Source organism: Trichosurus vulpecula, chromosome 4 (assembly GCF_011100635.1).
Source record: "Trichosurus vulpecula isolate mTriVul1 chromosome 4, mTriVul1.pri, whole genome shotgun sequence".
NCBI lineage: Eukaryota > Metazoa > Chordata > Mammalia > Diprotodontia > Phalangeridae > Trichosurus > Trichosurus vulpecula.
The window spans coordinates 305,738,487-305,764,995 of NC_050576.1; the positions used below are offsets into that span (position 1 = coordinate 305,738,487).

Here is a 26,509-nt window from a genome sequence, read left to right on the forward strand (position 1 = left end):
TCTTCTCAGCAAGACAATTCCAAAAGATTCATCATGGAAAATGCTATCCACATCCAGAGAAAGAAGTATGGAGTCTGAATACAGATCAAAGCATACTATTTTCACTTTTTTGGTTTTTTTTTTCATAGCTTTTCCCTTTTGTTCCATTTCTTCTTTCACAACATGACTAATGTGGAAATATGTTCACACGATTGTATATGTATAACCTATATCAGATTGCTTACCATCTTGGGGAGGGGGAATAGTAGGGAAGGAGAAAAAATTTGGAACTCAAAATTTTATAAAATATGAACTTCAAAAACTATCTTTACATATAATTAGAAAAAAATATTATTCCCCTCCCAAACCCAGAATTCTACAGTTTGATTTAATATGGAGTTACTTGCAATTATCTTCTATAGCAGTTGAGTTTATTAAGTACCAACTGTGTGACAAGCAATGTGCTAAGCACTGGGCAGAGAAAGAAAGGCCAAAGACAGCACCACCTGTTCTCAAGGAGTTAACAGTCTAGATGCCTGTGTAGCCAAATCAACGGTGCTAAGGATCAGACCAATCATGAGAACCACAGATTTTGTTGTTGTTGGTTTAGTTCTTTTTATTTATTTATAGGGTGAAGTGCTACTAAAACTAACTTTAGGAAAATTTATGAAGCATTTATTACATTCAAGACACTATTTGCTTTGTAAACTAAGTTTGTTCTAGAAAAATGCTTTTAGATGTTTAACTACCTGAAGTGAATTGGTTTTCCCCTTTCTCTGAGTGTCTTAAGCTATGACTCATTACCAAAATCAGTGTTTTCCTCTTTGAAACAAAAGTCCCACTAATATGTTTTTGGGGCTTTTCCAAATAAAGAAGATATTGAATAGGTAGGTCCCAGAGAAAGATTTGTGATACCATGTCTGGGTAACTAATGAGAAGGGCTGCTTGTTCCATCTTGGAATAAGCTTTGGTTTTTAAAAATAAGTCGAAGTTACTGAAACAGGCCATGTGAGAGGGCTGAAATAGAATATAATGCAACTTCTCCAGTTCTGTAAAAGATTGTCCCAAACAGGGGAGAGATTGCATGCTTAGATGAACTCCGAATCCACTTTCCTTAAGGCTTTATTTTCCAATAAACTCAAAGTGTGGTCTGGCTCTGAGATTTAACTCCATCTGCCAATAACCCTTACACAGATCGAAGGTTAAAATAACCTCGAGGACTTGGATGGATTTGTCTGGTTTTTCAAAATGCTGTCACTAAGCCTGTCCAGTGTCTCCAGTGGACAAACTCAAAGACAGTAGGCTCTCAGAATTACAGAATGTTAAATTTGGAAGACAACTCAGAGGGCATCTAATTCAACTGGACTTGGAAAAGAATCCCACCACAACACACCCAACAATTAATCATCCAACCTTTGCTTAAAGACTTAAGTGAAGGGGAGCTCAGGAATTCCCAAGGAGGTTCACTCAGTCAGTGTGCTAAGGAGTTATGCTAAAGCAAAAAGAAAGGCAGTCCCAGCCCACAAGGAGCTTACATTCTAATGGGGGAAGACAACTCATGGAAGAGGTAAAGCTGGAAGGGTGGAAAGATACCTGCATTCAACTTTCAACAAAATGTGGGGAAGCTAAAACACAAGTGCTCCGGGTGGATCCAAGACCTAGGTGGACCCCAGACAAGATCTAAGTGGGGTTCAAACATCCCCAGCCAGAGATCCCCAGCTTCCCTGGAGGGTCCCTAAGGTCCAAATGACCAATAGCTCATACCAGCTAGTTGGGTAACTCAGCTCCAACTCTCCCTCTCCCTCTCCCTGTCCTTCTCTTTCTCCTCTCCAAAGGAAGGTAAATTTTGATGGCCAGAAGCTACCCACTTAACTTGGGCCTTACTGGCTAGATTTCTTTCTTTCTCTCTGTCTCTGTCCCCGTCTCTCTCTCTCTCTCTCCCCCTTTCTCTCTTCCCTTGACTCATTTCTTAAAAAAGTCCCATTCACTGAATGGGCATTGCCTCACTCTAAGTGAATACATGAAAAGGCCTGAGCCTAAAATGGCTAGGGTCTCCCATTGCATCCTGGGTCATCTCCAGTCATCCTGAAGAATATTAGGTCACTGGATCCAGATGGCTCTGGAGGAGAAAGTGAGGCCGGTGACCTTGCACAGCCTTCCCCCACTCAAATCCAAGTCAACTGCAAGTCATGTCACCATTTCTCTGATGCCATGGTCCTCTTCAAAAATGAAGGACAGACACAAGGTTCAAGTCGTATCAATAGATAATAAAGTATTTTCCCCATAAGGTTAAGTGAGTAGTTCAGAGCCACACAGGGGGCTCTGGGTAAATGACAAAGCCTGCGTTCTAACCCAGGTCCCCTGATTCCAAATCCATTTGTCTTTCTACAGCACCACCTTGCCTCTGTAACAACTTGAAGATGATCCCGCCGGAGACCTGCAGTGGCAAGTTCCTCATGGAGGTCTTGATCCCCTATTATTTTCCTTCTAGCTTTACAGACTTGACAGGCTTGAGCTTGCACCGCCCCCCCACCCCCCACCCCCACTTTTCAACTCTGAGATTTTTTTGATTGTATTGTTATCCAATTGACATAAAGCCCCACTTGACTGAGATGGAAATGGGTTCCTGCCCTCAAAGCACTTACAGCATATATGAGGATAAGACATATACAGATAACTATAATACAAAATTATTCACTAGAATAATTTATGGCTTCGTGCAAATGGCCCATTTACACTGTGTTCTAGAGCTTAAGAACTTTGATCAGCACAGTGACCATTATTCCAGTGGTCCCACAATGAAACAGGATACCCAATTCCAGATGAAGTGACGGACTCAGGGTGCACAACGAGACATACAGTTTTGAGCATGGCCAAAATGGGAATTTGTTTTTGCTGACTATGCAGATCTTTTTTTCTTTTTCAGTGGGTGTGAGGGAAGAGATGGGAAAGAGAGAAAAAAAAATTTCCATTAATTGAAAAAATTAAATTAAAACACCCAAGACTTTGGGATCGGAGGACCTGGTATTGAATCTTCCCTTTGTTAGTCACTTCCTATGTGACTTTGGAGAACTTTGGGCCTCAGTTTCTTCATCTTCTAAAAGAGAGGGTTAGAGGAGATGACCTCAGGGATCCCTTGCAGTCACTGCTGAATCCTAGAAAAATGAAGATTAGCTAGTACAAGGTTATTAGCACATAATAATAAGCTAACATTTATATAGCACTTTAAAATCTGCAAAGTGCTTTACATACATTATCTTACTTTGTCTTCACCACAACCAAGGGACCAGGGCGCAATTATTATTCCCACTTTTGAGTTGAGGAACTGAGGCTGATGAGGTTAAGTGCTTTTCGTTCTGAGACAAATAAGACTCTTGGTTTCCTGACTTCAAGTATAGAGCTCTATACAGAATGAAAGCTCCAAAGTGAAATCAGAAAGCAAAGAAAACTTTAAAGATTGGGAGTCCTTGAAAATGAATCGGGGCGGCATTCCCAATCACTTTGAGACGATTTCTTTGCCAGCTCTGTCTCCATATATATATATGTACGTATGTATGTATGTATGTACATGTGTTTCTGCTTTTGTCCTAAAAGGGAGCTCCATGAAGTAAACAGGCACTTTAAAAAAAAGCAAGGGATAAAAGATAAGCAATTTAAACGATAGCAATTTCGGGTCTAGAATCCTTTGTCTTAAAGGTTAACTTTTCTGTGTGCTATGGTTCAGTATGATTCCAGGTAGCCTGAACTTCTAAAATTAGGGCTGGGCCATGTAACTAACTACTAACTAACGAACCCTCTCTCTTTTCCCTTTCTCGCGCCCCCACCCCATTAATGACCACGGTGGGGTACACCGTGGGGAGGCGGGAGTGAGGCTGTCAGCCAATGTGGATTTTTAACTCTACAGGTGAATGGTTTTGACAATAGCAATGACCCTTTGAGAATTGATCTCCGTGGTGAGGCTCTTTTTAGAGATAGCCTCGAGAGTCTCAGGCTCCTCAAGGCAGGTGGAATGGCTCTTGTTTGAGGTTAGTTAGCTTGTTGCCACAGGCACCTCTCCACAGAAGCTCCCGTGGGTTGCCACCTGGAATGAGAGGGCCGGACGAAGCTGTTGCCTGGTGAGGGTACAGAGTCCGGGGGCTGGGGGCAGCGGTAAGGAGTGAGGAAGGAAATCAGGAGGGCTGAATAAGCCTTTGGGGTGTGGGCAGGCGCTGGAGAAATAGAAACTTAAGAGCGGGTTTTTCCCGGTCGCTTTCGTTTCTCGCTCGAGACCAGGAGCCCCTCGAGAGCCAGCGGCCAGCTGCCTCGGAGCCCAGTTCCCCGACGGCTGCATCTGCTGCGGGCGGGAGCGTTGCGCCCCTGCCCTCCACGGAGACCCACTGACCATGTCCAGCCGAACCAGGGTTTCTTTATCGCAGCCTTCTCTCTCCTCTCCCGCTGCTTGGGATTCAGCTGGGAGGCGGCCGGAGCTGGGCTTGCCCCAAAGACCGAGGCTGGGTCCTGGGGCTTCCCATGAAGACCATTCCCTGGAGAGCTCCAGACCTGGACACCGGACGCAAGAGCAGTAAGTCTTAAGTGAGCCGCATGTGCCGGAGGCGGCACCCTCTCTCTGATTAGGTTTTACCCTCAGAGGTGGTTGTCCACGTCTGAGAAGTCTAATCTTTTTAAAACTCATTGCAAGTCACTTAAGCTCATTGGCCCTCAGTTTCCCCTTTGTAAATGAGGGCTTTGGACCAGATGGCCCCCGAGATCCCAGACAGCTCGTGCTATAAAGGCCTGCTGGATCATAAAATTTCATAGAACACTCTTTACACCTCTCCCTCCCCTTTCCAATTGAGGAAGCATCTCTTCTCCTTAACTCAGTTCTTTAAAAAGGCACCGAACTTGACCTCAGGTGAACAGCCAGCCACCAGCGAAAGACGAGGGGTGTAGGTAGGCAACTGTATAAAGGATTATCTGTGTAAATAGAGGCTATGTGCCCAAACCGAAACCTAAGCTGCGGGGCTAAATAGAATGAGGCTTTTTTTTTTTTAAAGCAACATCTCTAAGTACTTTGTACATAGTAGGCACGTTATGGGTTTGACCCCCCCACCCCCGGACAAATTGAAGGGTGGGGGTTAGGAAGAGAAGAAATAGCATAGGAGGGTCTAAAACCACAAAATCCGGTGAAAGTGACCCCTCAAATTTCTTGTAGCTCCTTCCCTTATCTCTCCTTAGTGTTTATTTTTCTGGGAATAGATTCTGAGTTGTTCTGCCTAGCAAGTTAAGTACTTGATTGAATTGAATGAAGCCTTGCTCCAGAAATCTCTTACAACCCAGGTTTTCATATTCTCACTTAGAGTGAGGTAACACCCATTCAGTGAATAGACCTCTTTAAGTCAAAGATTCGCCCCTTTAATTAGAAAAAACAAATCAAGCTGGGAGAAGAAGACCCTCAGGGTTGCTTCTTCAAAGAGAAACAGTTACCATTGACTTTCACTCTAAGGCAGGAGGGCCCAAAATACAGCCATTAAGTGGAGCTTAGGCAGGGACCTATTGTGATCCAATCTAAGCTTCAGAGTGAACTAGTTTAAGGTTTTGTGAAAGAAAGGAAGAGAAAGAAAAGAAAAGAGAGAGAGAGAGGGAGAGATGTCTAGCCAGTAAACCCCAAGTTAAGTGGGCAGCTTCTGGCCATCAAAATCTGCTTTCCTTTGGAGAGGAGGAGAGGGAGAGGATGAGCTGAGTTACCTGACTAGCTGGGTCCCCTTTCAGGCAGCTCTGTCTACTCACAGGTTGTGTTTGTTGGTTTCTGAAGAGAGGACCATGGCATCAGGGAAATGGTGACATGACTTGTAGTTGACTTTGATTTGAGTGAGGGAGGGCTGTGCAAGGTCACCAGCCTCACTTTCTCCTCCAGAGCCATCTGGATCCAGTGACCAGATATTCATCAGGATGACTGGAAGGCCTATTCACTGAATGGGCATGACACCTCACTCTGAGTACATGAAAAGGCCTTAACCTAAAAGGGCAGGGTCCCCCACTGCATCCTGGGTCATCTCCAGTTATCCTGATGACTCTCCAGGACAAACCCGACAACAACCCAGCTAAACTTCTAAGTAATGGGTTTTCAAATACTTAAAGGTATGGAAGAGTATACCTTCTTTTGCTTGGCAAAACCAAGACCAATCCATGGAAATGACTGGGAATCAATCAGTCTTTATCTGAATAGAAAGAAGGATCTGCCAACAATTAGAATGAGTTTTTGGGTTTTCTGAACTTAGAGGTGTTCAAGGAGAGGTTTCATAACTAGTTTATTTCTTAGCAATAAAATAGTGTGGTATAGAGGATAGAGAAGACTGGACAATTATTTTAAAATCTCAGATTCTGTTTTGCCCCATCTTGACTTTTCTGTCCTTGTATTAGAGGCAGCAGTGTGGAGTGGTGGATAGAGAGCTAGCCCTGGAGGCCAGAAGATGCTTTCAAGTCCTTCAGGACACAAATTGGCTATGTGACCTTGGGGGAGTCACTTAACTTCCTATGCTTTAAGCAGTTCTCTCGCACTATAAAGTGCAGAGAAGGTGTTTACTGGTATGGGTACAAGTGCCACTGAAATCACAGTCCCATCTCTATTTCCCCTAGGGGATAAATCAGCTCTTTTGAGCGAGGTGATGTGCAATTTAATCAAAAGTAGAAACCCGGGTAGATTCAACTGCTAATGTTTATTAGGTGTTCTTGAATGAAAGGCTAAGAGCTTTTTTTAGAAGAAAAATTACATGTAATATGCATATATACATACATACATATATATATGTATATATATAAAAATGAATATTCAGCCATAGGCCTGTGACCTGTTAGGAGTAAGTGCTGAGGATTCTTGATTTGTGCGTTACTGAAAATTAATGAGGTCTTACTGTTGCATGACTTCTATTATCCTGAGGACAAGAGAAATGTTGAAATCCCTATTTGAAATTACCCAGATCACCCTTCAAAGGGAATCCTAAACTGGATAATTTTCAAAGTTCAGGTATGCGTGAATTCCTTTAAAAAGCACTGGATGGAATCAAAAGGACTGTTTACTGGCCACCAGGCCGTGTGTGTTTCTTAGCAACCTGTCTTCAGCTTTCAAGTGTTTAAAAGTTTCTGATGGGAGGAGAAAGTGAAAACGAAGCTATATGTAAGGGTCTTTAATTACAGCCACCTTTCAGAAAGCAAGGAGAGCAGTACAGAGCATACTATTGCCATTTAAAGCCTACTTCAAACGAGTGGGAGGGGAGGATTGATGCCATTTACCCAGGATGTAAATTATACTGCTCCGATAAATACTCCAGGGCCCATCAACCCCAAACAGCCTGGGTTCGTGGACATGCCACCCTTTCAACTCCATTCCCTCTTCTGGTCTTGATCTTCAAGTACTCAAAGATATGTGTTGTATCAACCCTAGGTCATGCATTCTGACTTCCATTAGAAAGTACAGAGTGAGACTGGCTGATTAGAAGGTTCAAGGTCAATGATGCTCTATTGTGCTGCTATGAATCTGTCAAGCCTGATGGGTTGTGGCACTAGCTTCATTGTTCACTTGGGACACCTAGAGAAGAGGTAGGTGGTGGTTTGTTCCCATCTGAAGGTCCTGCAGAGAAGAGCCTGACCATGCTTTACCAATGAAGCCCTAGAATTGCACTTTATACTTTACTATTCTGTGGAATTTGGCCTTTTGTTTGTGGTTACTATAAAAATGTAAGTTCTGACAGCTTTTTTGGTTAGTAGAGGAAACTGTCCTTTGGTTCTTTTTCCTGCACTCCCATCCACAGAATTTAGTCAAAGCTTCTAGCTTTCAGCTTCAAGTAAGGACACTATATAGGTTCCCTGGAGGGAGGGAGAGAGAGAGAGAGAGAGAGAGAAAGAAAGAAAGAGTGAGTGTGTGTGATTGACTCACTCTGGGAAGAGGTTGACATGTCAAGAAACCAGCCCCTCCTTCATGGATTTATTCTCAGTTTACCACACTAGAGACTTCAGGAAATTACCCCTTGGGTGAGATTGGGGACTTTCACTCTTCTGACAGAGCTGAGACATTTTCTTCTCTGTGGAAAAACTCATTGACCTTGTATATTGTCTATTATGTTCTAATCGGTATAATATATCTGATTTCTGTTTGCTATCAGCTTGGATAAACTTTTTTAAAGAACTTAATCAATTTGTCTCTGACAGACTCATACCAAACAAGCAAGGGATGCCGTTCTCTTTCATAGAATATATGTGATCCATCATATACCACAGCTTGTTCAGCCATTCCCCAATTGATGGGCATCCCTTTGATTTACAATTCTTGGCTACCACAAAAAGAGCCGCTTTAAATATCCTTGTATATATGGGTCCTTTTCCCACTTGTGTGATTTCTTTGGGATACAACCCTAGAACAAAGGGTATGAACATTTTTATAGCCCTTTGGGCATAGTTCCAAATTGCTCTACAAAATGGCTGGATCAGCTCACAACTCCACCAGCAATGTAACAATGTTCCAATTTTCCCACATCCTTTCCAGCATTTATCATTTTCCTGTTTTGTTATTTTAGCCAATCTGACAGGAGAGATGTGGTATCTAAGAGTTGTTTTGATTTGCATTTCTCTAATCAGTAGTGATTTAGAGCATTTTTTCATATGCCTATAGATAGCTTTAATTTCTTCCTCTGAAAACTGCCTGTTCATATCCTTTGACCATTTCTCAATTGGGGAATGACTTGTATTCCTATATATTTGGCTCAGCTCCCTGTATATTTTAGAAATGAGGCCTTTATCAGAGATACTAGTTGTAAAGATTTTCTCCCAATTTTCTGCTTCCCTCCTAATTTTTGTTGCATTGGCTTTTTTTGTACAAAAACATTTCAATTTAACATAATCAAAATTATCCATTTTGCATTTTGTAATGCTATCTCTTGTTGGGTCATGAATTCTGTTCTTTTCCATAAATCTGATAAGTGAACTATTCCTTGCTCTCCCAAATTACTTATAGTATCAGCCTTTACTCCTAAATCATGAACCCATTTTGACTTTATTTTGGTATATGGTGTAAGATATTGGTCTTTGCCCAGTTTCTGTCCTACCATTTTTCAATTTTCCCAACAGTTTTTGTGAAATAGCGAATTATTAGCCCAGAAGCTGGCCTCTTTGGGTTTATCAAAGAGTAGATTGTTATAGTTGACTTCTCCATCTTTTTATTCCTATCCTATTCCACTGATCCATACCTCTGTTTCTTAGCCAGTACCAGGTAGTTTTGATGACTGCTGCTCTGTAGTATAGTTTAATATCTGGTATGGCTAGGCCACCTTCTCTAGCATTTCTTTTCATTAATACCCTAGATATTCTAGACCTCTTGTTTTTCCAGATGAATTTTGTTATAATTTTGTCCAGCTCAGTAGAATAATTTTTTGGTAGTTCGATTGGTATGGCACTGAACAGCTAGATTAATTTAGGTAAAATTGACATTTTTATTATATTAGCTCAGCCTAACCATGAGCAACTGATATTTTTCCATTTACTCAGATCTGACTTTATTTGCATGAAAAGTGTTTCATAGTTATGTTCACATAGTCCCTGAAGGTAATGGAATACTATTGTGCCGTAAGAAATGGGGATGATACGGACTTCATAACAACCTGGAAAAACCTACACGACATAATGCTGAGTGAGCAGAGCAGAGCCAGGAGAACACTGTACACAACCACAGATATATGGATTCCATGAGGACAAACCCTGACAGACTTTGCTCTTCTCAGCAACACAAGGTGCAGGCACAACTCCAAAGGACTCACGATGGAGAATGCTATCTACATCCAGAGAAAGAACTATGAAGTTTGAATGCAGATTGAGGCACACTTCATGCTCACCTTTTTCTCTTCTCTTTTGTTTTTGTTTTTGGGTTGTTCTTTTTTTTTTTTTTTGATTCTGTTTCTTCTTTCTCGTTATTCATTCCATTGGTCATAATTCTTCTCCGCAACTTGACTAGCGTATAAATTAATTCAATGTGAAGTCATTCGTGGTAGTTATGAGATTCCATGCCGTCTTGGGGAGGGAGGGGGGAGGGAGGGGAAAAAATCTGGAACTCAAAATTATGTAGAACCATCTGTTGTAAACTAAAAATAAAAATAAATATTAAAAAAATTGGAAAGGCAGAACAGGGCCAAGTTATGAAATCAAAAAGAGGATTTTTGTATTTGATTTTGGAGATTTTGGGGAACTATTAGAGTTTGTTGAAGAGGGGAACACTACGGTCAGAATTATATTTTAGGATAGGAAGAGCAATTCCAGTTGACTAGTGGTTCTCTTTTGAAACTCAGTTCTGTAATTAAACATGTAAGCTATTCCTGTGAACTTTGTGTCATTAAAATTTTGATAAACATAATAAAAAAAAGAATATATGTGATCCAGCTACTAGGTGGTACATTGGAAGACTTATCTTCCTGAGTTCAAATCTTGCTTCAGACACTTATTAACTGTGTGGTGACCTTGTGCAAGTCACTTAACCCTGTTTGCCTCAGTTTCCTCATTTGTAAAGTGAGCTGGAGAAGGAAATGGCAAACCACTCCAGTATTTTTGCCAAGAAAACCTCAAATGGCATCACAAAGACTGAAGAAAGGACCCAACAACAACAAATGTGTATTATATGTCCTCTCCAATAGAATATAAGCTCCTTGAGGGCAGAGACTTTTCATTTGTCTCTGGATCCCCAACACTCGGCACACAGTGCTTAATAAATGCTTATTTATTAAAATCATCTTTGTCAGTTGGATTTGGGTCAAGTGGAATCTCAATTGCTTTTAAGATCTATTTCTCTGATTGTTAGATTTTTTTCATATGCTGGTTTTCCACCTTTCGAGAATTGCCTATTTCATCAATAATTAAATAATAATAATTAATACACAGATCCTTTAACCAATTATCTAATAGGCAGTTGCTCTTTTTCTGATATTTGTGTCAGTTCCTTATGTTCTTTAGATGTCAGACTTTTATTTGACAAATAGAATCCACTTTTCAAATTTCTTTCCTCATTCTGGATGCATTGTTTTTTGTTGTGCTATTTTTGTCTCCTAAAATTTCCTCTGGTCAAAAGATAAATTCTTAAAACTATGATTTGGAGGAAATTTATCCTCTCTTCACCATTGTACAAGATAATAATAAATTATTCATTATGTTGTATGTGCATATTAATATATCTAGATCTTTGATCCATTTGAAACTTATTTTGATTTGTTTCCATTATTTTGTCAGGGTGTTATCTAGCCTGTACAACAGTTATTTTGGAATGAGTGTTTTATAATTCTAGGTTTAGCAAATTCTAGACTACTATGCAATGTTTCCCTTTCCATCTTTTTCTCAATTTCCCATGATATTCTTGACCTTTTGTTATTTTGTATGAATTTTATTTTTCTAGTTCCATGGAACATGCCATTGACTTTTGAGCTGTATAATCAAACCCAGAATTAATTTGGGAAGTATTTTCTTTGCTTGCTGCAGCTGGTGGCCCCCCCCCCCAAAAGATATCCCAAATTCAAGACACTTTGAGTTAACACCCACTCCGCCCCCTGGTGTTTACCTTTACCTGTCATCCAGATGAGCAATTAATTTACACAAACACAATAGCAAATAAAGTGACAAAAGACTTCACACACACACACACACACACACACACACACACACACACGACATGTTTCCTAACAGGTTAACATATCACCATCGAGAAAGGGTACATCTGCAGAGAACACATGTAATCAGGAAACATGCTTAGAAGGCACGTACACGGGGAAACGTATATGACCAAGGATATGAGTGAATAAAATAATAATGATAGCTAGCATTTGAAGTGTGCTTTAAGATTTGCCGGCAACCTTGGGAGGTGAAACTGAGGCAGATAGAGATTGTGATTTGCCCAGGGTTATGAAACAAGTGTCTGATAGTGGACTCAACTGTCGATCTTCCTGACTCCCTCCAGCACTCCCTCCTCTGCCCTATCTATTTACTGCCTATATGAAAAGATTTACATCACATGCCCATGTAGAAAGTATACAGATGTAGGGGAAAATGTGACCAGGGCAAAGCTGCAGTTCTAATCGTGCTCCTTTAGCCATTTATCAGTTGTAAAATGGCTCTGATGAATTTGTGTCAGTTCCTTTTACATTCTAGAAATCTACATTTATCCATGTTTTGCTAAAACTGTTCAAAGCAGGAAGGGTCTCAGTTTTTCCATCATTTGTAATGCTGGTTCTTGCCTTTGAGTAAATTATTTTTATTGTGTTAAGGAAGACTACTTCCCATTCTTTGCTTTTTAATAAGACAAATTACTATTTTTAAAAATCATCCATTTTTTGCATGTTTATATGAACATGTGACTTCTGCTTTTATAGTTAATGTCAATTTTAAAATTGTCGCTCTTCTCCTGATACTGAACAAATACTCTTGCATTCCTAGTTTCCCCCTTGTAACTTTTCAATCTATTGCTGTGTTTTATTTGCCAGTATATTATTAACATGAGTAATCATTATTGGCCTATAGACCTGGAAGGAACCTCAGAAGTCTAGTCTGACTCCCTCATTTCATAGATGAGGAATCTCAAGTCTAGAGAATCTAAATGACTAATTTAAGGTCACTTAACAGATATAAACAGGTAGGCCAAGATGCAAACCTAGATCTTCTGAGCCTCAGCCAGCAATCTTGCTTTTTCCTTCCTTGGTTGCCGATCAGAACTATACTTGTCTCAGAAAATTTTGTAGAGTGCAAGCTTTATTTTTTTTAAAAGTTTACATGTTCCTTTATTTTTTTTCCTATAATCCTGAACTCTAGGCCTGCTTTGACTGTGCAGCGAATATCTCCGGCAAGATGTCCCTTAGGCATCTCAAACTTGGCAGATCCTAAACTGAACTCATTATTATTTTCCCCTCCCGAAACTTCCCCTTATTCTAACTTCCCTGTTTCTGTGGAATAGAGCACCACTATCCTTCCAGTTATCCAGGTTCAGTCTTGATGTCATCCTCAGCATCTCACTCTTACGACAAAATCTGGCAGCTGAAGGAATGTCTCCTTCTGTACAGTGTTCTGCATCAACACTCTTCTTTTCATATAGCTACCACCCTAGTTCAGATGTTTGTCACCTCTTCCCTTGACTACTACAAAAGCCTACTAATCATTCTCCCAGACACCAATCTGTCCTCCCCAAAGTTGTCAAAATAATACCGTGAAAACACAGTTACTGCTATGCTGCTTGTTTGTTCAAGAAACCCAAGGGGTTTCCCCTTGAAATTTCTTTGCACTTAAAAATCACGTCCCTGTTCTGTCTCCAAGTTACCTTTCCAGGTTTATTGCTTTCTAAATTCCAGACAGGCTAGCCTATTTGCTATAGGACCCTCCATTTCCATTTTGTGTGCCTTTCTTCAAGCTGTACCTCCTACCTTCTCTCTTCATTTCTACCTCGTAGAATTCCTAACTTTCTTGATTACCTTTTTCTTGGTAGGCAAATGGATTAAGTGATTTGCCCACAGTCACAAGCGTCTGAGGCCAGACTTGCCCCTCAGCTCCTCCTGTCTCCAGGGCCGGTGCTTTATCCACTTTGCTACCTAGCTGTCCCCCTAACTTTTTCAAAAGCTCAAATCAAGTTCCATCTCCTATAGAAAGCCTCTTTTGATTTACTGATCTCTCCTCAAAAAAATATTGTTCAGATTTTGCATTTAATTTCCTAGGTAGGTGTTTTTTCTCCTCAATAGAATATTGGAGTAGCAACTTCCATTTTTGTCCTTCCAGCAAACTAAAAGAGGGTCTAGTATATAGTAGGTACTTAATAAATGCTTATTGTTTACTTGAATTATCTCTCTTAATGGTTTAGTCAAAGTCTATTTTGACATTAACATTATCTAGAATCATGATTCTACCTCCTAATTTTCTGGAGTCAAGTAAAGCTTACTTTTTCTCCTAACTTCTCATTTTAGCCCTATAAATATCGTCCTTTCTTAGCTGTATTTTCTTTAAGCAAAATATTATTGGGTCTTATCACTATACATTTTGTAACCTTTTTATTTGTAGGCAAACTCAACCATTAATATCCAAAGTTATAATTTAATAGATATTGGTTCTTAATTTCTCTTGTTGATCGTATTGAACGCCTTGCCAGCAAGTCTTTTGGTCCAGTTTTGCTTTTGAAACTTCCCTTCCCTCTTTTGTGTCTGTACTATAATTTTTATTGCTGTATATATTTATTGTGGTTGTATTTTAGGCTTTTTTTCGATGAATTCTGTCTTTTTTCTGCATATTTTCCTTGTGAGTATGTTTTTGTTCTTGGTCCTTTTATTTTTGGCACATTTGCTGCAATTTTTGAAGGGATATAGTAGAGCTTTGATCATTCATTTTCACTCTACCATCTTCTAGAAAGGTCTCAGTTAATCTTCCCTTCTCCAGTCTAATTTTCGCTTTTTTTGTGTGTGGTTCTCTATTTTTTAACTAGTCATAATTGTGAGAGACAGCTTCATTTTTTTTAAACAGGACATTTTTTAACATCCTCCAATTTTTAATATGACATGGCTTCTATATTTAAGTCAAGGTGTCCATTGGAACTCGTTGTAGTATAGCGTAATCGATGGGTCTAAATACATTTGCTGCCTTCCAAGTTTCTCATCTGCCTTTGTCAAATATTTCTTCTCCGAGTAGTAAGTTTGGGGGTTTATCGAACACTAAAGCTGTTGAGTTGTTTCTGATTCTTATTTATCTAATTGATTCCTTGTCTTTTCTATTTTTTAATGAGTACCACAAAATTTTGGTGATTACAGATTCATAATTTGAGATCTAGCAATTCTACTTTATTTTATTCCTACTTTTCCCATGATTTCCTTTGAAATTCTAGACCTTTTGTTCTTCCAAACAAATTAAGTTATTATTTTGGCTAGCTCTATAAAGCTGGCCTCAGGGCCAGGACGATCTGTGTTCAAATCCTGCCCTTGACATAAATTGGCCATATGACTCTCAGCAAATCACATAACCTTTGAGTGTATCAGACATGCCTTTGAGACTAGAAGGTGCAGGGAAAGTGACTTGAATAAGAGAATTTTCTCATCTGGGAGTTCTCTGTACCAATGAAATCGCAAGTTCAGTCATCATCCTGACTTATATATCCTTCCCTTGGTAATTTTGCCTGGCATTAAATCCATAAAATAATTTAGCTACGTATTATACTGTGGGAACCAGCTAGAAACATCATGAACAATAATGTTCCTTTAATTATTTATCTTCCTTTATTTATTTAAAGATTGTTTTGTAATTGCATTCCTGTAAGTTATAAGCTTGTCTTAGTAGAATGATTTCAAAATACTTGGAGCATTTTGTGATTATCTTGAATGCGATATCTTTTTGTATGATTTCTTTTTGATTTTTGCTATTTCTATCTAGAAATGCTGATGATTTGTGTATTTTTGCCTCCTGCTGCTTGTACTTTTTGTTGTTGAGTCGTATTAGTCGTTTCATGACTTTTTGACAAAGATATGGCAAAGAGTGGTTTGTCATTTCCTTTTCCAGCTTATTTTGTGGTTGTTTGTCCCTTTGTTCTGGAAGAGGACCATGACATCAGGAAGATGATGCTGTGACTTGAAAGTGAATTGGATTTAAGTGAGGGAGGGCTTTGCAAAGTCATCAACTTCACTTTCTCCTCCAGTACCATCTGGGTACAGTGGGAAGATATAGATCAGGATGACTGGACGTGGCCCTGAGCTCATTTTACAGATGAGGAACTGAGGCAGAGAGGATGAAGTGACTTGGCCAGGGTCATACAGCTAGTAAGTGTCTGAGGCTGTATTTGAACTCAGGAAGATGAGTCTTCCTGACTCCAGGCCCAGCGCTCTGTGCACTGTGGCACCACCTAGCTGTTCTTACCATAGTAGTGTTTTTTGTCTGGGTATTTTCCCCCTTGAGATGGAAGAAGAGTCAGCTAAAGGATTAGGGTTCCCTGAATCACTCATGTACTAACCTGTACTTACCATGTTGAATTTAAAGAGAATTTAAACCTCATGAAAAATAACTCATTTCCTCCTTCTTAACTTAGTCTTGTTAATAGACATTTTAATAGACATTATGATCAGGGTTGAAAGGTAACAGTACTGACAAAGATAATAGTTAATATGATTTGAAATCACCCTGGGTTTCTAGAGAAGCACATGTGCCTGTAACTGAAGGACAAAATCCAACCTATCACTTTCCCTTTTAGCTATTTATTTCCACCCTAGGAGTACCCAAAGACCTAAAATTGGAGGGGAATACCTACCCATAGGCGAATATTATCCAATCTAATTTAACCACAGTCTAATTTAAGAATTTTGGCCTTGAAATATATTTGTAGAACCCCTAAACGCTAGTTTTGTGAGAGGCATTACTGAGTATGGGAAATCTTGTGGTAACATAAGGGAAATTAAGCCTATTTTTGAAACTGAAAATTCACCATCATTTTAGATACACATATTTATAAATTTTAAACCAATAGTTTCACATTATATACTCAGATGAGAAAATATAAGCATTAGCATTTTCTCACAAAACTTCTCTTCATATCCTAGAGTGTGCTAAGTTTTTATAGAAAGACTGCTCTAGGGTATTCCCAGTCATAGCTTGGACACTGGAGTATTTTTCCTCTTGACTTAAAAGATCCTGGCATCCCATGGCAACATCTGTTGGGTAGGGGGAAGGTGACTATGGCAACTTCTTTGCTGCCCCACCTCTTGTCCTGTGCCCTCACAGAAGTGAGTAAATGAAGACGTGGTTCAGCATTTACAAAAGATTACCAGTCCCTAATACGTGACAAAGGTACTTCAAGAAAAATTAATACTGGGAAAACATTGTCTATGTTCTGGGGGGGGGGTAGAATGTGCCCCAACTGATAGTCTGGTTATTAAGTTTTATTATTGATTCTTGGTTTTAAATCTTTGAACCTCTTAAATGCAATCGAGGAGTCGAGAGTTGTCTTCTAATAGATAGGAAGAATAGGAAAAAAAATTAAAAAAAATTATTCCAGACTTACCCCGTTTACAGGTACTGAATGGTGTGAGCATAGTTTCATGTCTACTGGTCGATGGGGGAAATCAGATCATTCTGAGGTCCTTGCCAGCTCTGAAATAGTACCTCAATGTCCTGAAAGAATAGAGAATGGTTTTTTCTTTTTGTGTGGGGGAGGAGGTATTGCTAGAGTGCACGAGTGACTGGGGGAACCCTAATCCTTTAGCTGATGATGGGAAAAAATAAAACACCTTCCTCAGACCACCTTTCTGAAGGATCAGTAAAAAGGTTCTTTATGTGTAACAAATAAGTTCTGTGATTCAGTGAGTTAAAAGGGCTCAATATACTGATATTACTCTGAAATCGGCTAGGTGGCACAGTTCCTAGAGTTCTGGATTTGGAATTGGGAAGGACCTGAATCCTACCTTGAACACTTATTAGCTGGGTGACCCTAAGCAAGTCACTTGAACCCCCCTTTTTTTGTCCTCAGTTTTATCATCTGTAAATGGGGATGATAATAGCATCTACCTCCCAGGGTTAGGGTGAGGATCAAATAAGATGACACAGCAAACATTTTGCAAATCTTGAAATGCCATTTAAATGCTAGGAGCTATTATTTATTATTATTATTTATCGTTGCTGTTGTTATAACCGTATGAATGAAGCAAGACTTCACATGGGAACATTAATAAAGCTAGCTAATGAGATGAGAGGGAATGAGTAGGACTATAGTTGGTGAAATAGATTAGTTAACATTGTGTTTCTTAGGGGGCCACAGGTAATCCGGAAAGAGGACTGGGTCTGGAATCAGAGGGAACCACTACCAAATCTTAGGTCTACCTTGTGCAAGCCACTTAACTTTTCTGGGGCTCAGTTTCCTTATCTGAAAAATGATGGGACTGGACTGAGTGACCTTTAAGTTTATTTCTAGTTTAAATCTGCGATCCTAAACCATAATCCTGCAGAGGCTAAAACTAGACAAGGGGGGCTTTTTGTATCATTTGAAAAAGTAGAAATCCTACAGTATTATGAGATAAGTGATACTGAAGAAAATATTACTGGTATTGACACGTCTCAGAACACCTATTCACATTGTATGTATGATGTATTTATGTGGCTTAATTAAAAAATATCCTGGGGAGTTATTACTCAAACTATTTTTCTAGAAGGTTCTATTGTTGAGAATCCATTTAGAAATAGGGTGGATGGACTGCTTGGTGCGTTTTTATCATCTTTAGTTCTGAATAGCCTTAATAGCAAAAGGGACTAATGAACAGAATTCTGCGAGGGGAGCATTATCAATCAGCTTTCTATTATATTCTATTAAATACATAAGCCCCATAATAGGGGAGGAGGAGACTTTCTTTCCTATCTGGAGTGAAATTTCAACATTTCCCGACATTTCATTTCCATAGTAGGGCTTACAGTTGTGCTCCGCCAAGACTCCAGGAGAAATCATTTCAGTTCAAATGCAATATCAAAGAAAATTGAGTGGGCATTTTATTTTTGAGAAGTCAGTGACAGCTGAAACAGTAAAACAATAAATTGACGGGATGATGAAAGCTCGAAAATGCTTAATACCTATAATAATGAGTTGAGGCCTACCAGAATTGAGAGGGGGGGGGGAACTTAGTTCAATTACACAGTGAGGTTACTTACTGCAAAGTCTGTAGAGTACTGTAAGGTTATATGCATTGTTAAGGTTAATTACATCTATTCAGAATGTATTTGAATCTGAAACAAGAGATTAAAGTAGGAAAAAAAAAATCAAAGGGAGCAGGCTGACAGTGAAGGCACTGGCTGTATCTGGGAATCGGCCAGTGGATGCTTTGTTCAGTCTGGGGCTCTTGTTTTTAATTTTAATTCGAGGAGGATTAAAAGACTTTAATAGAAAGTCCTGTGGTATGACTGTAGAAATTTATAATCATAAAAATTCAAGGGCAAACTTATTCTATACCACGTTACAGATGGAAACTGAAGTCCCAGCCTGCCTAATTTGGAAAGGAAATGTTTTTGCAGCCTGCATTCAGAAGTCTTGTTTTTTTATGTGTAGTTTATTTTGTACATCTTACTCTGTCTCTTCAGAATAAATTGGAAAGCTTTAGAACTGCAATGATCTTGAGTCTCCCAATAAAATGTTAGTTGTAGAAATGAGTCACTTTCTCCTTCTAATCTATGATTTTTAAAGGAGGAGAAAAGGATAAAGAAACGTTAGTTGACACTTTCCTGCATAAACCAAATTTGATTTGTGAAAAATAACTTCGTTGAGAGAGGTTGATCACTGTTCCTCCAAAATAGACTTCAGAAAGTTGATTTTTCGGGGTGGGGGGTTGGTAGAGAGGGAGAGTGGGTAGGAAGAACTGGAAGAGAATGTGAAAGAAGGATACCAAGAACTAGCATTTACATAATGCTTTAAGGTTTGCAAAGCACTTTACATATGTTATATCATTTAATTTTCACAATCACCCTGTAACTTATTATCCTCATTTGACAGATTGAGGAAACTGAGGCTGAGAAGTTGTGACTTAACCAAGGTGACAGAGCTAGCAAGTGTGTGTGTGTGTAACTGGCTTTGAACTCAGTCTTCCTGACTCCAGGTACAGCCTTCTATCCATCCACTGTTCCGTTTAACTGTATCTAAGAAGGATAGATTCCATAAGGCGTTATTGCTTCTAGAGAAGAAAATCTGTTAATTTTTATTAGTAAAGCCCCAGTTCCTTCAAGGGGCATCACATAGAGACTAAGAGACAGAATCCAGAATTAGAGGGCATATCATTGTAGCAGAGATAAGTAGAACTTGGAATGAATGAAGGAGACCAGAGTCCAATCGCATTTAGAGGTGAAATTTTTTAAGTGGGGGTGGGGTGCAACTGGCCACATCATCAAAACAAAGATGCATTTTGAGAATGAGTAGGAAAAAAGACATGCGAAATAAGATTGCTGTTTAATGAAATTGATATCTGTTCTAAAATTCTGTCTCATTAAAAAAGTCCAAGGGAGGAGTCATGTTGAGGGCTGGTTCGTGTTGGGGATGTCTCGGTATGGTAGAACATGTGGGTTGAGAGCCAGAGGACTTAGGTTGAAATCCCAGCTGTGATTGATGCTTACCCTCTGTGTGACCTTGGGTTAATAGTGTCCTTAGATGGACAAGGGGTACCTCCCATTTCTGGATCTATGCTGCTGTGATCTCTTCTGCAGTAAGCGTCATATTAAGTGTCGGCGTCTATTTTCTCCCACTTAAACCCTTCCCTAGGATGTTGATAGAATGCTAGAATGCTGCCTCTCTCATGGCACCAAAGATTTAGAGCTGGAAGGAACCTTAAGGGCCTTCTAATCCAGTCATCTCCCTCTACTGATGAAGAAACTGAGGTTCAGAGTTGCTAAATGTGGCCCAAGGCCGCACAGTAAGGGAGGGAGACAGGGAATAAACCCATGGTCTCTGATGCCAAGTCTAATCTGGCTTACATTGAACTATGTTCTAAATAATGCTGTGGAGGGTGTTTAGGAGTGTCTGTATCTCACTTTGATTGTATGCTCCTTAAGGGTAGAGATTAAGGCATGATATGCCTTGGATCAATTTGAGGCCATTAAAATGTCCAGGTAAAAATTCATCTTATAGTTTCATATGTATTATATTTATTGAGAGGCAGAATGACAAAGGACAAGGAACGAAAACGTTCCAACTGTGCATTTCCTTTATGGAAAATGGAATTGGTAATACTTTCCCAGAGTTGTTCTGAGGAAAGCAGCATGTACATTTTAAATGGTTCTGTAAAGATGAAAGATGACTGTAACTGTACTGTTTTCTTTCTAGTCATCCTTGAGAAGGGTGTCAATACTACTGTTGACCACATCCTTAAAAAAAGAGTAAGCAAACTTCTTGAAATGGTTTATTGTAGTTAGATGACCAGCTTGTTTGAGATTTATACCTTAATTGTCAAAAAAGATTTAAAGTGGCCAGCACCCTAATAGTTTTAAACTTTTTGCCAAGTCTTCACCCATCCTTTTGTTGTTCGGTCCTTTTTCAGTTGTATCCAACTCTCCATGACCCCTTTTGGGGTTTTCCTAGCAAAAGTACTAAAGTGGTTTGCCATTTGCTTCTCCAGTTCATTTTACAGATGAGGGAACTGAGGCAAACAGGGTGAAGTGACTTGCCCAGGGTCATACAGCTAGTGTCTGAGGCTGGATTTGAGCTCAGGAACGTGAGTCTTCCTCACTACAGGCCTTATACTCTATCCACTGTACTACCTCGCTGCCCCTTCACCCATCCTAGCCCCTTGTAATTTAAGCCCACTTGTGATCTGTCTCTTTAAACAATTGCTATACATTCTATTTAATATGAACGTGTACTGTGATAGGATAATTATTTTTTTTCTGCCGATGAGCAGTTTTATGAGTTCTCAAAAGAAAGGATGAAATCGGTTCTTGCCCTTGGGGCACTTACAATTTAGCTACGTAGACATGTACATATAGAGGTACATACAAAGTGATTTGGGGAGGAGGGATCAGGAGAGTCTTCATGTATCAAGAGATAATTGCTGAGCCTTCAAGAAAACCAAAGATTCTAAGAGATAGTGAGTAGGGGATGCATACCAGGCATGGGGGAGAGCTGATGAAGAGGATCATAAGTGGGAGATGGAGTTCTGTATATGAGGAATAATAAAGACAGTTTTTCTGGATGATGTCTGTAGCAGGGGAATAATATATATAATATGGCTGGAAAGCTAGTTTGAAGCCAGATTGTGAAGAGCTTTAAATGCCAAATGGAGGATTTTATTTTTTATCCTGGAGGCACGGTAGGGAATTGCTGGAGTTTTGTTTCGTAGTGGAATGACCTAGTTAGACTTGTGCTTTAGGAGCATCAATCAGACAGTCGTATGGAATCTGGATGGGAAAACAGAGAAACTTGAGATGGGGAGATCAATTAGGAGGCTAATTGAATAGTTAAAGGGAGAGGAGATGAAGGCCTGAACCGAGGTGATGGCTGTGTACATGGAGAGAAAAGGACCTATGAGAGAGATGCTGTGGCAGCTGAGTGGCTAGGTGGGGTGAGATTGAGGATTGGAGGTTGATGCCAAGGATGAACCTGGGTGGTTGGAGTGATCATGGTTCTATTGACAGAACTAAGGAAGTTCATAAGAGGGTTTTTCTGTAAAGTCAAAGCACTTATTGAGCATTTACTCAGTGCCAGGCACTGTGCTAATCACTTGAGGATTCAAAGAAGGGCACGGGACGTGTCATGAAAATCACTGTAGGAAATGATAATGATTTAAATTGGCAAATTAAATGACTTGGGGGAAATTGATCACCAACTTGATATGAGGCGTGATCAAATAATACATAAGGGAGCATTTCAACAATCCACATTTCTGTGCAAACTCATTACCTGCTGGAATCATTTCTTTGGGAAAAACAGAAACAACTAAGCTCTTGGCCTCCCTAAATGATCATTTAATTCTAAGCCAGTGTCTTGGACGTGATTGAGATCAGTAAGGATGAACTGCTTGGTAAAGTAGAAATGATTAGAACCTGGGAGAGACAGTGAACATAACATTTTAGACAAGGAGGAGAAAGATCGTCATAGACTTATGTATTGCTTAAATTTAGGAAAAGAAGATTTCAGTAGATTCAGAAAGATGAAAGGCTGAAATTCTTACAGTGAAGTTAGCTTAAGATTGAGATGCTTTCAAGAATGAAATCCTTTATTTCAATTTTTTATTTTTATTTAATTTATTTAATATATTTAGTTTTCAGCAGTGATTTTCACAAGAGTTTGAATTACGAATTTTCTCCCCATTTTTATCCTTCCCCCACTCCAAGATGGCGTATATTCTGGTCACCCTGTTCCCCAGTCAGCCTTCCCTTCTGTCATTCCACTCCCCTCCCATCCCCTTTTCCCTTCCTTTCAAGATAAATTTCTACGCCCCATTGCTGTGTATCTTATTTCCCAGTTGCATGCAAAAACTTTTTTTTGTTGTTTTTGAACATCTGTTTTTAAAAACTTTGAGTTCCAGATTTTCTCCCCTCTTCCCTTCCCACCCACCCTCCCTAAGGAGTCAAGCAATTCAACATAGGCCACATGCGTATCATTATGTAAAACCCTTCCGCAATACTCATGTTGTGAAAGACTAACTATATTTTGCTCCTTCCTAACCTATCCCCCTTTATTGAATTTTCTCCCTTGACCCTATCCCTTTTCAAAAGTGTTTGTTTTTGATTACCTCCTCCCGCCATCTGCCCTCCCTTCTATCATCCCCCCTTTTTTATCTTCTTCTTCCTTCTATCCTATGGAGTAAGATACCCCATTGAGTGTGTATGGTATTCCCTCCTCAGGTCAAATCTGATGAGAGCAAGATTCACTCATTCCCCCTCACCTGTCCCCTCTTCCCTTCCTACAGAACTGCTTTGTCTTGCCACTTTTATGTGAGATAATTTACCCCATTCTATCTCTCCCTTTCTCCCTCTCTCATCCCTTAATCTGATTTTTTTTGAGATATCATCCCTTCATATTCAACTCTCCCTGTGCCCTCTGTCTCTCTCTCCACACACACACACACACACACACACACACACATACACACATACGCATATACATACACACACATATATATATATGCATACTGCCGTCAGCTACCCTAATACTGAGGTCTCATGAATCATACACATCATCTTTCCATGTAGGAATGTAAACAAAACAGTTCAACTTTGGTAAGTCCCTTGCGATTTCTTTTTCTTGTTCTTTTTCTTGATTACCTTTTTATGCTTCTCTTGAATCTTGTGTTTGAAAGTCAGATTTTCTATTCAGTTCTGGTCTTTTCACTGAGAAAGCTTGAAAGTCCTCTATTTTATTGAAAATCCATATTTTGCCTTGGAGCATGATACTCAGTTTTGCTGGGTGGCAATTCTTGGTTTTAATCCTAGCTCCACTGACCTCCAGAATTTCATATTCCAAGCCCTTGGATCCCTTAGTTGTAGAAGCTGCTAGATCTTGGGTTATTCTGATTATGTTTCCACAATACTCAAATTGTTTCTTCTGGCTGCTTGTAGTATTTTCTCCTTGATCTGGGAGCTCTGAAATTTGGCAACAATATTCCTAGGAGTTTTCTTTTTGGGATCTATTTGAGGAGGTGATCTGTGGATTCTTTCAATTTCTATTTTGCCCTGTGGTTCTAGAATATCAGGGCAGTTCTCCTTGATAATTTCTTGAAAGATGATATCTAGGCTCTTTTTTTGATCATGGCTTTCAGGTAGTCCAATAATTTTTAAATTATCTCTCCTGGATCTATTTTCCAGGTCAGTGGTTTTTTCCAATGAGATATTTCACATTGTCTTCCACTTTTTCGTTCCTTTGGTTCTGTTTTATAATATCTTGATTTCTCATCAAGTCACTAGCTTCCACTTGCTCCAGTCTAATTTTTAAGGTAGTATTTTCTTCAGTGGTCTTTTGGACCTCCTTTTTCATTTGGGTAATTCTGCCTTTCAAGGCATTCTTCTCCTCATTGGCTTTTTGGAGCTCTTTTGCCATTTGAGTTAGTCTATTTTTTAAGGTGTTGTTTTCTTCAGTATTTTTTTCAGTATATTTTTGGGTCTCCTTTAGCAAGTCATTGACTTGTTTTTCATGGTTTTCTCGCATCACTCTCATTTCTCTTCCCAATTTTTCCTCTACTTCTCTAACTTGCTTTTCCATATCCTTTTTGAGCTCTTCCATGGCCTGAGACCAGTTCATGTTTTTCTTGGAGGCTTTTGATGTAGGCTCTTTGACTTTGTTGACTACTTCTGGCTGTCTGTTTTGGTCTTCTTTGTCACCAAAGAAAGATTCCAAAGTCTGAGACTGAATCTGAGTGCGTTTTCGCTGCCTGGCCATGTTCCCAGGCAACTTACTTGACCGTTGAGTTTTTTGTTGGGGTGTGACTGCTTGTAGAGTAAAGAGTACTTTGTTCCAAGCTTGAGGGGATGTGCTGTTGTTTTCAGAGCTATTACAGCAAGCTCTGCCACACCAGCACTCCTCCTTCCCCAAGAATCCCCAACCTGGACTGGACTCAGATCTTATGGCTCTGACTCCTGCTCTGATCCACTACTTAATTCCTCCCACCAGGTGGGCCTGGGGCTGGAAGCAACTGCAGCTGTAGTTCCTTTAGCTGCCCCACTCCCGCTGCCCCGGGGCAATGGCTAAACCGGGAATTCTTTCCACTCTGTCCCCCGCAGCTTTTCCCACTAGCTTTCTCTGTTGTCTTTGATGTTTGTGGGTTGAGAAGTCTGGTAACTGCCACAGCTCACTGATTCAGAGCTCTAGGGCCCGCTACCCCCGGCTCCTGGTCTGGTTGGTCCACGTGTCCCGCACCAGGCTCAGCTCCCCTCCTGGTCCCAGCTCTATGTGGGATAGACCTTGCCCAGACACCATCCAGGCTGTCCTGGCCTGGATCCCTGCTTACCTCTGCTATTTTGTGGGTTCTGCAGTTCTAGAATTTGTTCAGAGCCATTTTTTTTAGGTTTTGGGAGGGAACTGGCAGGGAGCTCATACAAGTCCCTGCTTTCTAGCCGCCATCTTGGCTCCGCCACCCAAGAATGAAATTCTAATGGTACAAACACATGATTATGATGAGGACCAATAAATGTCACAAGGGCATGGTATTTTAAGGTTCATAATACACTTTTCCACATCATATCCAAGGTAGTAGTGCCATATTATCCCTATTTTACAGATGAGATTGAATTTCAGAAAGTTTAAATAACTTGCTTAAGAGAACTAGATAGTGTCGTAGATAGGGTGTGGGGCCTGGAGTCAGGAAGACCCGAGTTCAAATATGACTTCAGCCACTTACCAGCTGTGTGATCTTGGGCAAGTCAGTCATAACCTCTGTTAACCTCAGTTTCCTCATCTGTAGAATGAAGATAATCCTACCACCTACCTGTCAGGGTTGTTGTGAGGATCAAATGAGGTGATATTTCTAAAATGCTCAGCATCGTGCCTGATGCGCAGTAGGCTCTATAGAAATGTTAGCTATTATTATCATTAGGTGGCACAGTGGTTAGAGCACTGGGCCCAGAGTCAGGAAGACCCATCCTCCTGAGTTCAAATCTGGCCTCAGACACTACATGACCCCAGGCAAGTCATTTAACCCTATTTGCCTCAGTTTCCTCATCTGTAAAATGTGCTGGAGAAAGCAATGGCAAACCACTCCAGTATCTCTGTCAAGAAAACCCCAAATGGGGCCACAAAGAATAGGGCACGACTGAAAAATGACGTCTAACAACATTATTATTGTCATCATCATCATTATTATTATGGTTGCTGTGACTGCTAAGGGTGACAAAATTAAATGTTAGAGCTAGGATTTGCATCAAAATGTTAGGGTTGGGGTCACAGAAGTCATCTAGTCCAGGGTGGACAGGGTGTTTCCAAAGTCTTCGTGCAGTTTTAAGCCTAACCTGAAACTGCACTAATACTTTGGGGATGCCCTGTGTATCTGACGGAGAATGCCTTCCTTCTACAACACCCCCACCCCCAACAAGCGGTTGTTCAGCCTTTGCTTGAAGA

General features: G+C 40.0%; 1 protein-coding gene across 1 annotated transcript in view; it reads left to right on the top strand.

Moving 5' to 3' along the window:
* The first annotated feature begins 4,288 nt into the window (after positions 1-4,288).
* Positions 4,289-26,509, top strand: part of EPSTI1 (epithelial stromal interaction 1) — a 118,756-nt gene continuing 96,535 nt past the window's right edge. The window contains exon 1 of the mRNA XM_036757063.1: positions 4,289-4,540. Within this exon, the coding sequence (XP_036612958.1) occupies positions 4,362-4,540 (179 nt within the window). The 5' untranslated portion in view covers positions 4,289-4,361. The remainder of the gene's footprint in view (positions 4,541-26,509) is intronic.